Raw genomic sequence first — 16,165 nt, 5'->3', positions numbered from 1 at the left:
CAATAACCCGTTTCAGATAATACAGGCACAAGTTTAAACAGGTTTACCTGGAAGAAAGCTCATGTATTTTTACATCACTCTTGGCTGACCTTGATCTCATGGCACAGCCATTTTGTTTTCTTGGCAATGCTATGGAAACAGTTCTTGTTCTTCTATCAGTGTTTTAGGCTGCATGGAAAATGCATTTGATTTTTTTTTTTTAAATCACCTTTATAATTTTTAAAAATAACTCAATGCGATGAGTATGCCTAACTCTCCTCCCTCCTCCTATCTTCCCCACAACAACTCTGTGAAGTGGGTTGAGCTGAGAGAGGAGGACTGGCCCAAAGTCACCCAGCTGGTTTTTATGTCACATAAAAAATGAAGCTGGAAAAAGGCAATGGCAAATCACTTCCATATTATACTGCCAAAATAAAAATATATCACTGTGTCCATTTTAATCCCCAGCAGTTGAACTCTACCCAATGAAACCTTTATATTTATTTTTAAGTGAGGTACTACAACCTTTGGACCACAGCCATAACATTTTTCAGGCTGAATGAAAGAAGGGCATTTTTAGGGATGAGATCTGGATTATTAGAAGGTGGCTTTACTATCTTCGTGCTGTTCATTCTCACTTGATAGGTTTTACTGTCCAGCCAGAGTCCAGAGCTCCACTGCCGGTACTATCTTTCACCTTATTACAATTGTTATAACATATCTATGTCAGGATATGTGATGTTGTTTTATATATATTAAAAAATCTGTTTCAAAACAAGAAAAAGAACAGAACTTCTAGCTATATTTCTGAATAAAAATAATATTGCTGAGCTAGGCTGATATTCATTTAAAATCCTTTATGATCACAAAACCAAGATACTCCTATGGTTTATATATGCATGGCAGTTGTGGCCAGTCAGTGAACAATGTTTTTGTTGGAAAAATCTGTGGAAGAATGGAGTGATATCCACTCACATGCAACTTGTGTGAACACTTCTTTTTAAACTGATTCTTGAAATATCCTTTCATTGTTTTCTAGAAAGAAATCATGCTGCGTGCAAAATTCCAAGCATCCAATAATTAAAATATAACATCGATCAACAAGAAAATTCACCTTTATTTCAATCAGCATTTCTTGGCATTAGGCAGATATTAAATAACACTGGAATGCACAAGACTATTAACAGAGATGGACAGCCATAAATTGGTAGGAGGATCATAGTAAATGCTTGTCAAATTATCTCACCTCACTCAAAAGCCTGTTAAAATGTTGTAGCCATTGTGAGTGGCGCTTCACTGTGAAACACGGAAGCAGAATGATTCCTCTTTAGTCTTCATTAAACACAGTAAATGCTGGAACAATGCACAGTAAAAATGGACAAAGTGTTGTAACCAGTAATTAAAACAGTGATATACCCACAAACAGCTAATCATGCAGTGCCTTAATGGCAACTTGACTATGTATAAATATCATAATCCTTTTCTTAAAAAAATAATAACAATGGACAACTAGAAGAAATGAAGGATGAAGTCTACTTCATATATTAAATATGACCTAAATAAATGTAAAATGTGTGCGTATACACACACACACACAAACATACACAGACATAACTATGTATGTGTATGTTTTATATGTGCGTATCTGTTTCTTTAAAACTGCATGACTCCAGTTTTCTTCCCAATGAGAATTGCTTGCACTACTATGCAAGCGCAAGCAATTTTCCTCACTGAGAAGAAAACTGGAGACATGCCATTTTTTAAAAAAAAACAAAACCTGCTTAATTTATTCCACATTTCATAGTGATTTTCTGGGATATAAACTGCCTGTCATTCGCTGATGTCACAGCAGACCAAAATTACATAGAGTATCTTTTCGGAGTTACTAAAGTCATCCATTTCGATTAACCGAGAGGAATATCATTTCCCCCTCTTCTAACTTGCATGTAAACACACCCTTTGGTTACACTCAATGTGTACAGGGAGTCCTAACAATAATGTGCAGTGAAAAACAGAACTGGGATATTGGAAAGAAAAGACGTATCACAGCTGATGAGAAGAGTGAGGCTCTTTTTTTTTTTTTCACTTGGATACAGAGACAATCCAGCCACGGAGTTTCATCCACTAACCAATGAGGAATGGTTGAAGGCATCCATTACGAGCAAAGCTTGAACAAGCCAGTAATTTTCTTTGCAAACTGTCCAGAGTTTCATTAAAACTGACTTGCACTACTTGGATCACACTGTAACAACCGCACAATCGAGGGATCACTCTTGGCACCTTTTATAAACTCTTCAAGAGATAGTTTACCTTGAAAGGAAGAGAGAGAGAGAGAGAGAGACAAAAATTATACATCTGATCTGCCACATAAAGCAATATAAAGAGCAGCCTGTTCATTTCCAGCTGGTGTAAAAAGAACTGCGGATGAGATTTGATAGACTGCCAAAAAGATATCCACCCTTGCACCAAAGAACCAAAAATGCTGTTTGTGGGAGAGGGGGAGGTTAGCTGAGGAAACTCTGATATAATGTAGACTTCCGAAATACAATCAGAATAAGAACCAGATGAAATTGTCATATCCTGTTAAAATTCCAAAGCTCTCAAGAAAAATGTAAAACCCTGAATGAAAATGACATGAAAACAAGCATAACCTCAGTGTTGATCTGTTGCTTCCTTTAGCTGACATCTTGCTGAAGGGCAGACTTGAAAAATGGCAGGTGGCTGAATCTCAGGCAGACAGATTTTTGAACCCAATACAATTTCCTCCCTGAGCTAGATAAGAACATTACAAACCTATGATGCCAAATATTTGAAATTAAGTGAACATTACAATCTAAGTTAAGTAAGCTGGTTTGTGGACTTGTCTATTTCAGCATACAGTATTGTTCCTCATAAAATACTAGCTGTGTGTGGGACAAATGGCTTCCATTGCTATTAAATCAGGGCAGAATTCTATATTATGAAAAATACGAGAATGCCATTAGAAGAAAAATATTTTTCAATTTTCACTCATTCTCAGGCAACATGTAGAATGCATTTTCTTTTGACATGTTATGTTATGAGTTTATTGATCAAGATTCTGAATTACTGGTTCAAAGTCCTTGGCTCCCATTGGAAAGGCAGACAACAGTGAATGGTAACAAGCCCCTACCTTCTCTGTGAAATATTCTGCCCTAAGCAGGGGTGGGATTCTACCAGTTCACACCTATTCACTAGAACTGGTTGATAACTTTCTAAGCAGTTCGGAGAACCGGTTGTTAGAAGAAATTACTGGCCTAATCCTGTGAGGAAGGCAGGAAGGAAACATTCTGGTGTTGCTTACAGAAACTGCCTCTCCGTTAACCCTTATTACATTCTTGGCAGGACTAGACTTCCTGCCTCGGGAACTTTTCTGGAATTTTTTCCCCCTCCTTTGCTGGTACTTTGCTTGTGTGGAGTGACCATTGAAAAAAGTGACTTATGACCATTTTTCACACTTACGACTGTTGCAGCATCCCCACAGTCATGACAGGCCAGGTGAGGAGATGCATGCCTCGATGTGAGTGATATTGAGTTGGCCACATCCAGCCAATAACATGACCACCAAGCCATGCCCACAGAATCTGTTAAAACATTTGAATCCCACCCCTGGCCCTAAGGTATTATTCTTTCTCATTTGCTCATTTCTTAGATGAGCAGAGAGAAAGGAACAGAAGAATGTGATATATTTCTAAGATAATTTGGACAAGCACAATAAGCTTTTATAAATACAGGTTTTTTTGAGGAGACCATCTCTGCTTGAACAAATTCAAGCTTTTATAAATACAGTTTTTTTTGAGGAGACCATCTCTGCTTGAACAAATTGTCTAGGCCGGAAAGAGTAACAGTGGAAGGATGTAAGGTAGCTCTCACGTTACAACCCATTTTTACAAACTTTCTTGTGGTGATCATTAAATGAATCACGGAGATAGGTAAGTAAGCAGTATGGTTATTAACCATTGGTTTGCAATAGGCACAGTTTTGCCAAAAACCAAAAGCAAAACTATCGTAAATCACGGTTACCTGACCACGGAACTCTGCAAATGCAGCCTTGTTGCCAAGTGTCCAAAGCAGAGTCCCATGATTGGAGAGGGAGGGGGGGGTGACCATCGGAACTTCAGATATGGATCCTAACTACTCCCTAGGTGGGCCCATCAGAATTTCAAATGGTAGCTAAGCAACTGCTTGTAAGGACTACCTGTACAATGTTCTGGGCTTCTATATTTTTCTGTCATATTACTAAAAAACAATAATTTTCACGTTGACTTTAATAGATTGTGCATATTTATCCTTTAAGTTCTCTCACAACTGAGTTAATTAGTAATAGGCAAACTATTTGATGCTTATCTCGAATGTATTTGTGCAGCATATTTGTCTCAAAAGAGATTGTAGTTGTAAAATATGCATGCTCACAAAACCACCCAAAGAACACAAATATCAATCATCTACTAGTTGACACTTCTGCTTCCAGGGCAATCATCTCTCACCTTTAGGAGGGAGCAACAACTTGCTTAAGTTTTTAATGAAAACCGGTTCCTCAGTAAATGACATTTGTATCATTGTTTCTTGACAGGGAATCAAAAGCCATCCTATATCGTTGCAGCGGTACAGATGGATCACTTCAATCAGAACTAAGATCCCCCACTAGTGCTAAGGTATTCTTCTCCCCAAGATGACTATGTCTAGTCTTGGAAGAAAGGTAAGAAACGTATGGTGACGGGATGTCTTTGAATAAGCTGCATTTTCCTTGATTCAGCTCAGATTAATTTGAGGAAAACTTAACGATGGCTGATCACGTTAACACCCTATGCTCTAAATCAGGGGTCTCCAAACTTGACAACTTTAGGACTTGTGGACTTCAACTTCCAGAATCCTTCAGCGAGCAAAGCTGGCTGAGGAATTCTGGGAGTTGAAGTCCACAAGTCCTAAAGTTGCCAAGTTTGGAGACCCCTGCTCTAAATAGTACTATGAATATATATTAAATCCTTCAGGAATTAGGGTACTCTGATAAACCTCTCTTGTGAAGAATACCAATGCTCACATGTTTAGATCTTTTGACATATTTTGACCTCCACCCATCTTGCAGGTATCTAATACTTATTTAACTGTAGCAGTGATGTGCTCATGTCAAGAGTCACAGGGAAGATAAGCTGACTGTATACAAAGGCAGGGAATCTTCAGCCTTGCCAACAACTTCCAGTCTCTTTCATCATTTGTTAGATGGACTAAGATTAGTTGGATTAAGTATTGAAGTTGAGACTTTTGAAAGTGACATAACCTAACCTTTGTTACAGAAGGTATTGGACAACAATGGCAATAGGTTGCTTCAAAGAACTCATTTATGGTTATATTTTGAGATATTAGTATCTTTTGAATCATCATTGGCTGAGGAACTAGTGCCCCCAAACCCCCACCATACCAGTTCATAGTAGGGTACTTCTTTTTAACATATTTCGATGCAAATAGACCAATGTCCTGCTACCAGGCAATACCGAGAAAACATTTCTACTTTGACGCACTACTAAAAAAACTACAGGAACCTATTTCAACACTAATGACCCCATTAAGTAGCCACTGCACTACAAAGAACCTTAACTTTCCTTTTTCTTCTCTCCTAACCTTGATGGATTAAAGGTTCTGAAGCAAGATACTGCTTCCAAAAGCAACCTCTACAGTATTTTCCTGTTGCAAAATACAGTAGATAAAAGGAAAAATGCTTTCTTTGTTTTTAGTGATCTAGCTGGAGGAACAGAGATAACAGTGGCCAATCTGAAGTAACATGGTAAACTACAATTGCTCTTTGAAATTCTAATGGACTTCATTCAAAATTCATACAAATCAACTTATCTTTCCTATTTGTGGAGTTAAAAAATCTGCAGCTAGAATGAGCTGTACAAATTATAATAAATGTCATACTTTTCAATAATTTATTTCTGTTGCAAAACACTTCTCTGCAAAGTTTTATATGGCTTGACAGAGACTGTCAGTGGAAGAGAAAAACAGAATGCAAGAGAAAAAAAGGTTAATCTCAGGAAAATAAGTGTGCACAGAGACGTGTTTATAAACAAGTGGTCTGGTTTTAGGACCAGAGACTTTAGAATTTTTTTAAAAAATGGACAGGTAAGACTGTTGGACCTTTTTAAAAATGCAACAATTTCTCCCTTTTTTGATTCTAGATTAAACAGTTTTAAACAGATGTCCACTACCATTACCCCTATCTTTGCTAAGCACATCACAAAAGTTTATTGCAGAAACCTACCATCATTATTGGTATCCATCTGTCTGAAGATTTTATCTGTTCGCTTCTCTGGAGTTGATTCATCCTCTGGCATTTTCATGACTGAAGACACCATTTTATAGATTGCCTTCATAGGGATAGCAATATATATAGGAAAACAGGTTAAAATACTTTTTTGGAATTCCAAACTTAAAACAAAAAAATAAAACCAAACTGAGAGGCCATTCATTACAGTGAAATATATTAAAACATACAAAAGAAGTACTAAAGGAACCCTCAAAAAGTTCTGCATTTAAAAAAGTTCCTATGCTATGATTTGTATCTAATATATTCCCATATTCTGCATGTATTGATTTATATATGAAGTATTTACTTATTAAATAGAACAGATGCACACACTTCATTGGTATTCTGTAAACAAATTTATTTCTGTTTTTCAAGCAGCTTTCATGTCCTTTTTTTCCATAGCTGAGTTGCCATTCCATTCTGTTGGGAGATTAAACTAATTACCAATGTTTCCTTTCCCTACAGTTATTCTTCCTGCACTGTAGTGTTTTTCACATCCTTTCACATCCTGTTTTTCCCGAGATCCATTCTTGATACCAATAACAATCTATCCCATCTTCAGATTCCTCATAACCCTTAATTCTAATGTAAACTGGAGGTGGAGCTGGAAAGCAGGATTAAACATGTCATAAGTTTGGAGTTCCCACAAGAGACCAAAGTCCAGCCCCCTCATAGGTTTCATTGACACTTATCTAAGTGCCAATTTGCTGCGACTGTTAGTAGATCAGATTCTTGTATAAAGGTAGCATTAAAATAAACTTGAAGATTTTGAAGTTAATTCCTGTTCCTGACTACTTGCACCTGATATAAACTATCACCAAAGGCAGTCAAATCATTTGCACTTTTCTGTTTTCCTCCTTTGCTACAACTATCCCCGAAGAGGCTTATGCTTCAACCATGTATTTAAACAAGATTCCGCCATCCTCATTCATTCTTGGGTTGCTAAATGTCTCTTATCACTTTTTCTGTCTTCATGCCATCTAAAATAATCTTTGCCCCTCTGGACTGCATTCATTCAAAACATTATACTATTTTCTCCAAAGTTCATCCTTTCTTTTTCTATTAACATTCACTGATGTATAACATGACATGTCACTAAACTATGAATTCTTCTTTTCTACATACCTATAATAGCCTAGAAGACACCAATTCATATTTCAACCCTGTCATTCACAACTAAATCTACAACTTCACTCTAGGTTTTCATCAACGTCATTCTATACGATCAGTTCTATTACATTCTTCTCTTTCCCTTCCTTTCAGACACACAATATATCTGTTTTTCCTTTACTTTATTTGTAAATTCATGCTCTTTATCATTTCTTACATCCAAGTCACAACATTCCATATGCCATGAATTTGACTAGATGGACGCACTGGGATTAAGCTCTGCCAGAAATCATGGCTTTGTTCAATCAACATTTTCATTTAAAATTTGCAATATATAAATGTAGGACTAAGTTATCAGCCTTCATTGTACATATGTTACATGCAGTATTTCCAGATAATGGTAAGAACAGAACCAATAAGTGTTGGTGCATAAATACCAGGATACTGTTCATCTAAAGTCAGTGTTAACCCAAGTACACTCATACCTCTGTGTGTAAAATAGGATCTTTAATCTGATGACTACATTACAAGTCAACATATTGTTGCTTGCATCTCATTTACTTGGAGGTACGGAGAGTCCTTGACTTACAACCACTCATTTAATAACCAAAGTTACAACGGGATTGAAAAAAGTGATGCAGGACCATTTTTCACACTTAAAATTATTGCAGTATCCCCATGGTCACATGATCAAAATTCAGATGCTTGGCAACTGGCATGTATTTAGAACGGTTGCAGTGTCCCAGGGTCATGTGATCACTTTTTGTGATCTTCTTACAAGCAAAGTCAGTGGGGAAGCCAGATTGTCATTTGCTTAACACCTGCAATGATTCATTTAATAATTGTGGCAGGAAAGGACATAAAACAGGGTCAAAATTCACTTCACGACTGTCTTGTTTAGCAACAGAAATGTTGGGCTCAATTGTGGCCATAAGTTGAGGACTATCTGTATAAGCATATACTGATACACATCGAATGAATGCTAAGAACTTCAGCTGAAATATCCCCCAAGGTCAAGATTATGGATAGCAGTCTTCCCAAAATTGGTGCTTTCTAGGTCTACTGGAGATCATTTACAGCCAGCATGGCCCATATATCTCAAGTGCACCAGGCTGAAAATGCTGCAGCACTTGCATTTCAAGTTAAATAGCTGAAAGAATTGGATTGCACTAGATCAGCAATCATCAACCGGTGGGCCATGGCCCACTGGTGGACCATGAGAAAATTTTGGTGGGCTGCAGAGAAATCTCACTCCCGGAGCACCCCCCCAAAGCAAGTATCCAGGCTGCGCAGAAACACAAGGTTGCGCTGCCCACATGGCCTGCGGGAACCCTCCCCGCCCACTCACTCCTTACCCAGAAAACTTGCCTGCTAAATTGCTATTTTTCCTTTTTCCAACCATCAGGTGTTCTGCTGTGCCAGGAGATTTAGATTAACTAAGAAGCAGGAAATGGTTGGATTTCTTGTTTTCTAGCTAAGCACAACCGAACCTCCCTTAGGACTGAAGGTTCTATTATTCAGTGCAGACTCACGGCAAGCAAATTTGAGAGACTGAGCTAGCCGATGGCAGATAGATAGATCACCGAATGATTCTGTGAGCAACTCAATCTGCCTGCTTTGCCTGATTTTGGATAAAAGTTGTTCTTTTTTTAATAAAAATATTCAATGTTTATATAAATATTTATAATATTTACACACAAGCCATGCCCAGCCATGACCACCAAGCCACACCCACAAATTAGGCCATACCCACAGAACCGGTTAGTGGTCCCTGGGATTTATAATTATGAATTTGGTGGTCCCTGAGGTCCAAAAGGATCATCTTAACATTTAATTTAATGCTTTAACATTATTTTTTAAAAACTTACCTGCACTATTTCAAGCATTTCAGCACGGCTAATGTAACCATTGCCATCAAGATCATACATGCTAAATGCCCATTTCAGCTTCTGTTCAAGCTTTCCTCGAGATGTAACACTTAGAGCAATTATAAATTCCCGGAAGTCTATTGTCCCATCACCATTGGTATCAAAAGTGCGGAACACATGTTCTGCAAATTTTGAGGCATCTCCGTATGGGAAGAAATTCGCATATATCTTTTTGAATTCATCAACAGTCAAATGGCCAGTCGGGCAATCTTTTAGGAAGCCTTTGTACCACTCTTGAAGCTCATGGTCTGTGAATTCAGTGTTCTCTCGGAGGTCCTGGAGCACCTCAGGTCTCAATTTACTGTTCTGTTTCCCCATTTCTGTTCTTGGTTCTTATCTAAGAGCTGAGAACGAGACAAAAAATTAGTTCATTCTTCTCACAGTTGAAACTCAAAATGTAGCTCTATTAAGCATGTACACACAGCAGGAGGGATGAAATAGGCAGGTTCCTTATAATATTCTGCATTTCCAACCCTGATGCTTCTTTTAAATAAATTGAACAGATAAATTATTTCCTCAGAAGGAATACTGTACATTTCTTTCCCCATTTTCCTTGAAATGCATTGTTGTAGAGAAGGTTATTACAGCATACGAGGGGGGAAAAGAAGGTGATACGGACTACCATGTAAGTACATTCTTGCTTTTTTAGTATACAGCTTGTTTGTTTTCATTATTTTGGAAAAGTGGCCTTCCACCAAATAATAGCACCCTTCCACCGCAAAGGGATTCTTGACCTAGTACGAGTTTTCAGCAATGAAGAGAAGAGGCAATTTTTACAAATGCCCTGCAGCCTCTTTGGCATTGCCCAATCATTAAGAGAAATCTCCCTTCGTAAAGCAACAATATCAGAAAACCTTCTGCAAACACAAATTGCAAAATCCATTCCCACCTCTTAGTGAAACAACTAGAAAGGCCATTCTGTTGCCTCTCCCTTGCCAAACCCTCTGCACACATTATCCTCATGATTACAACCCTTTTGAACAGTAATTCTTCATTTCTCTTCCTAAATGCAGCCTTTCTCTGTGCCAAAAAAAAAAGTGAAAAAGAGGCCAAGTGGAATTTGTACATGCTTATTTTAATTAATTCTCATATTTCTCTCTACATAATATATTTAGAAAAAATTATTGCAGCTCTGCGGCCAAATATTTTCCTCATTTATCACTGTTTTATATAAGCATAATATTCTGGAAGCTTTATTTCATTAGAATGTTTTTCTTGGACACAAGGCCTGAGACTGACAATATACTGTGTTCCCCAGCTATTTCCAGAACCAAAATGCATACAGTGGCTATCTTCTTCTCCATTTTATGCAACAAATTCTTCCTTAGTGTTTCAGTTCATTATATTAAAATATTTATCAAATATTTTCCATTGTTCTCTATTTCACTTTAGATAATATATCCACTTTTTTAGCCAAATACTTTAGAAATGCTTAGAAAGTTGTTTCAAGAATTCCAAAACAAGTACCCAAGCTGCAAGAAAAACAGGAAATAAAAGGAAATCTGAAAAAGCCACCAAAAGGCCACCCCTCATTTTTTTATTTATTTTATTTGTTTATTTGTCAAGCAAGTATTAGATAACAGGTATAAGTATAAACATGGTTATGAATATATGAAATGGATACGAATAAAAAAGAAACAATAGGACAGGGATAGGTAGGCACGTTGGTGCGCTTATGCACCAACTCCCGGTGCTCACGATTTCAAGCAGTTTTTCTTGGAAGATGCATTCATCAACCTAAAAAGCGATTTGAGTAACTAAATATAGGTTTCAAAACATCATAATATTCCCGCTATTAGGAAAATATAATAAAACCGCTTGAAGAGTGAGCAGATGAGCCTAGACTGCTAGAACTTATTAAAGATTCCTGCAGTATTTGTGTGCATGCACGCACACACACACACACACACACACACACACACACAGAGTAATGGAACCTATCCATCAGAGTCATAACTTGTGATAACTGCAAACTGGGTCATCCACGTGACCAATCTGATTATAACTATTTTTGTGAGGCTGTTAAGCAAACCAACAGCTCACCATGGTTCAGTTTGCCAAGATCCAGAAGTAAATGCCAGTTTTTGGCAAAGCTATCATAAGTCACAGCCACATGACTGTGGGATAGCGCAAACATTTATATACGTGGCCTGGTTGACAAGTGCCCAAAGTCCACCCGTGCGACCATGTGGAGGGGGGAGGGGGCACCATTGGAACTTTGAACCCAGATGATAAGTAACTGCAGGGAAGTCCTTCATAACTTCAAGTGCTCCCTAAGCATCTAGTCATAAGTCGAGGACTACCTGTACTTTCGTTTTTGCCATGTGGCAATTCCCTCAAAGTCTGACCAAGCCATCTACTATAGGTTCTGTTGCTGGAGCAAGATATTCTGACATGATATGTTTGAGGATGGGAGGAAAATGGGCCAATTGGAAAACAACGGCCTTCCCAGAGCTCCTCTTGCCACATTTCTGAAATAAGGCCAGCAAAGGGACGGTGGCTTTCTTTTGCTGCTGCTGAGGGAGTAAGGAACAAAGAAGGGGAAGGAAGATTCTTCTGGGCTGCTTGCCTCTCTGCCCCGTCCTGGCCAAGCACAGGGAAAACGGAAACAACAGGAAAGGTGGAATTCCTGCGCTTGGCCAGCCTTGCGGGAGGGAAGCAGGTAGGTAGGAAGAAGAATGAGGCAGTAAGACAAGCAAGGCGAACAGTGGTAAATTCATCCGGATGAAAAGAAGATCAGGCTGTGCAGGGTAACCTTGCGGAAGGTGTTTCCTAAAGTCAACATTCCCAATCCTGCAAACATTTTTTTTTTTTTGACTCACTAGAGAAGTTCTGGTTTGACAGCCGAAGAAGAATAGGCCACTGAAAGTTCATGGCAATTAGGTCTAGGAAAATTCCCCACAGCCAACTTGTCAAGGGACAATTCACAGCAGCCAACTCATCACAGCACAATTTACTATGGGACAAAACTTAACTTAATATTGAAGAAATGGTGGAATAGAATCATTAAAGAAAAGGAGGGACAAAATGAAATGAGAATGGCCGAAAGTAAAATAATTTTTTAAAAATTAAATAAAATTGTTTAATTGTCTCACAGCGAGTTGGTTATGGCAAGTTGGCTGCAGATAGCTGTGCCATGGCGAGCTGGCCGTGGCGAATTGGCAGTGGTAACTTGGCCACAGAAAGTTGGCCATGGCGAGTTGTCCCATTCTGTGTAGAGGAAAGGGACAAGTAGAGCCCTGCAGGTCCCCAACTTCCTTCAGATCCCTTCTCTGTGTGACATAGAGCCTATTCCTTGTTCTAATGGAAAATATCACTTTTCCAGTGGGATCGCTTTGATTCAGTTTGGGCATGTGTATATGGAAATAGCCTTGGGAGAGGAGGAAGAGCCCCAGACTAGTCAATGTTTAGCTGAGAGGCAATTAAGTCTGCAGCAGCAGCGTGGGCAAGGCAGTCTCAGAAGGGACCTTCCCTAGTTTCTTGGATTGTAAAGGCAAGGGGGGAAAAGATATACTTTTAGACTTGCAAGATTCTGTTAATGTAACCTTACAACAAACTCAGAGCTAGTACTCTGGTGCTTCTTATCTGGACTATCTGACACTGTTGACATCATGTCTCCGTGGCAGATTGGCACCAAGATGGAGGCTCTGTTGTGAGGATACGTCCACAACAAACAATAAGCAGGTCACGTCAACATCACAGCAAGGTGGCAGATGCCCTCACACAGAAATATTATGCTCATATCAACCCAGATATCCTGTAGCAATAGTGATGGTGACAAAAATCATAGCACTGACATGTGCGTACATGCTATTCCATTCTGGATGTCAACCAAGGGATTACTTACTAATCGCCTCCTCTTGCAACAAGTTTTGCAGATGCATAGTATGGGCGTGCAAGCCACAATTATGACACAACTGGATCTTCCCAGTGATTCAGTGATGCAAAGGGAGGGATAGCCTTTGCAGAAGGATAATCAGCCATGGCATGCCACTGTTCTGGCCCCTGAATCCAGTAATCAGAAGTAGCAAAATTACACCATTCCTTAAATACAAATCAGTCTTCATTTTTCTAAGTCTTGCTGAGAAGATACTAAATTTTGCCAGTGTGCTATCCAGTCTGACGCTGAAATCAGTGGAGAAGCGGCCTTGGGGAGGTGGCGGCGGGGAGTGGGGGGTTGCTAGTCCTTCTACAATGTCAGAGAACCCAGCAACTAGAGGTAGTAGCAACACATTCTATCCTGTTTGTAAGGATTTGGTTATTTTTCAATAGCATGCCAAATCTGGTATCCTAGAAAAAGTAAAAGGAGTAAGAGCAGAGGTGGCATTCAGCAGGTTCTGACCAGTTCTGGAGAACTGGTAGCAGAAGTTTTGAATAGTTCGGAGAACCGGCAAATACCACCTCTGACTGGAGATTTTGCAGTATCCTTCCCCTGCCACGCCCATCAAGCCACGCCCACAGAACCGGTAGTAAAATTTTTTGAATCCCATCACTGAGTAAGAGCGTACTTCTTCAGCAAGTTTTCATTTATTTTTATTTTTTAAGTTGGAGCAGATACCTGCTGGGTAGGTTTAGCAAATTAAAACATTTTGCTGGGCAGTTTGGCGGTCCCAGGGCTGTCTTTTCTAATCTCTGCTGTATCTGGTTTAAAAGAAATAAGATGGACTATTTTGATTGTCGTGAACCCTTGAAAGCATCCAGCTGAAACTTGTCAGAGTTAATGTCCCCTAAAGGTTCAGTCCCCCTGCTGTTTTTGTCCACTTATATGTGTAGCTGTGACCTCTGTTTTTATGCTTTCTCATTACAACTTATCAGGGAACCTTTTTTTTTTTTTCAAATTGACTCTCAAGCTTGTATTAATTCAGGTTGACATTTCTGAATCTCAAATCCTTAATTCAAATTGAATTGGAGCGGATTCCATTCAATACTGTTCTAAAAAGTATCTGGAGGGGAAAAAACCCTAAGAGTTTCCGATTCCAAATGCAGAGGACAATCTCAGAACCATCCAATCATGCAACAGGCAAGAAAGCAAATGTATGTCTGTTATTTAATTGGGGTAATTTCATTCCTTTCATCCTTATTTTCATCCCTTTCAAGATTCTGAACAAGATTTTGTTTCCTTGTTTGTTTGTGATTATAGGTGGATCCAACACGATGATGATGATGTTATCCATTCAATTGTGTCAGACTCTTGGCAACTCTATGGGCCACATCTTCTGAGCTTGCTTTACTTGAGTTTTCTATGCTCTGGCTGGTGTCCGCTTTGATGGTATCCAGCCACTATGTTCTTTGATGACCTGGTTTCTTTTTTACCACTAACTCTTCCAAACATAATCGCTTTCTCCAGTGAATTCCCCCGCATGACATGGCCAAAGAAAGTGAGATGCAGTAGACACGCATAAATGAGATATACTGTACAACATTATACATCGGATAAGGTCAAAAATCAAGGCAAAGTAGTGAACAGAGCACTGCAATGCAAGACCTGTCCTTCTGGATGTGTATATGCAAAGCCAAAGGGGTGGGAATTTCAACTATGATACTCCGACCATCACCTTCCCCATTTTCACTGCTTCCTCCCAACATCGCTGGTTGGATCTTGTGCCCCTACTTCTTGGTTCTATCGCCAAACTCAATCCAAAAGATTAAAAGCCACTTCAGATGCTGCACTGTGAATCTCCTTTGGAAAGAAAAACCCAAAGATTGTTCAACCCATCCAGTATGATGAAATTCCCCAGTAGTTATAGTTTAATCGTATCAGTATCTATAGACTATCCAGTGTAAACTAAGCTTACATAATGATTACCAGCCAATGTAATATGCAGAGAAGCAAAGAGAGATGAAAGAAGCTTATAGCCCTCTAAACAGTAAGAAGGGGGAGAAGCGCTAATACAAGATAATGACATAACTGGAGAGGACTATCAGAAATTGCACCCTCTGTACACAATCTGTTCTCCACTTAACCACTTCTTCTCAGAGACTGAAAGAGAAAAAGCAACCAGCTGCTCATTAATAAAACACATCAGGTTTAAACAGAAACCTGTGTTTATCTCATTAGCTACTCTGTGTTGGAGGGAAGCATAAATACTACAGTCTTCTTGCTTCATTTCTGTTCATTGTTTGCTCCAGTAGAATTTTTCTTGCTTCCCAAAGGTTGAAAGGTTTAAACTAGGCTCGCAGCTGGTAGAGCTGTAAGCCATGTAAAGAGCACCGAGGAGCTTTTCGGCTAATTGAACATATTGACAGCTAGGCAAATACTTGCTCCCTATCTTTATTTTACAGTACTGCACTATGTATGTTGTTTTTGCAGTGGAGCAATGTAGGAAAGAAACCAACCTATTCAATTCTCATAGCTTTGGAAGGGTAGCTAGATGAATGAGAAAAATAATAAGGTAAATGAATGGAAACAGTGCACAAATGGTTTTGAAATAGACCAGTTTTTTAAGAGAGGGAAATGACTGGCATTTACTGTTTCTTGGAGAACTACTTTGGTGAAGTGGGTAAAGTCTAAAGGAGACTCTAATTCTTCGGGCTTAGGCACTAAGCCAGTTGGGGGACTGTGGGCCAGTCACCGTCTCTCAACCCTGGGAAGAAGGCAAAGGCAGAGCACCTCTGGAAAAAAAAACCTTTGAACCTTCTATATGTGTCCAGCTGGAAACCCCATGATCCCAGCAGAGAGGATGCAACTACATTTAGAACTTAGTTTTAAATGAATTGGGGAACTGTGTTATATTTTCATTCATGTTAGTAAAAATCAGCCAGAGGGAAAAATGGGAGGGGGAAAATATTTACATATTTTAGTGAACTACAATAGAAGTCAAGATTG

General features: G+C 39.0%; 1 protein-coding gene across 12 annotated transcripts in view; it reads right to left on the bottom strand.

Moving 5' to 3' along the window:
• Positions 1-1,078: 1,078 nt before the first annotated feature.
• Positions 1,079-16,165, bottom strand: part of HPCAL1 (hippocalcin like 1) — a 102,103-nt gene continuing 87,016 nt past the window's right edge. For 9 of the 12 annotated variants that reach the window (XM_087917111.1, XM_087917127.1, XM_087917133.1 and 6 more), the window contains 3 exons: positions 9,280-9,683; positions 6,257-6,362; positions 1,079-2,289 (listed from right to left, as the gene is read on the bottom strand). In XM_087917111.1, coding sequence (XP_087773237.1) covers positions 2,192-2,289; positions 6,257-6,362; positions 9,280-9,657 — 582 coding nt within the window. In that variant the 5' untranslated portion in view covers positions 9,658-9,683 and the 3' untranslated portion in view covers positions 1,079-2,191. Of the gene's footprint in view, positions 2,290-6,256; positions 6,363-9,279; positions 9,684-10,228; positions 10,360-16,165 lie in introns of those variants that run through there. The other 3 variants (XM_087917097.1, XM_087917144.1, XM_087917142.1) reach the window with 2 other exon arrangements.

This window comes from Pseudonaja textilis, chromosome 1 (assembly GCF_049901715.1).
Source record: "Pseudonaja textilis isolate UNSWEBS1 chromosome 1, rPseTex1.2, whole genome shotgun sequence".
Lineage (NCBI taxonomy): Eukaryota > Metazoa > Chordata > Lepidosauria > Squamata > Elapidae > Pseudonaja > Pseudonaja textilis.
Note: the sequence above shows the minus strand (reverse complement) of the source record. Positions and strands in the feature narration are given on the sequence as shown.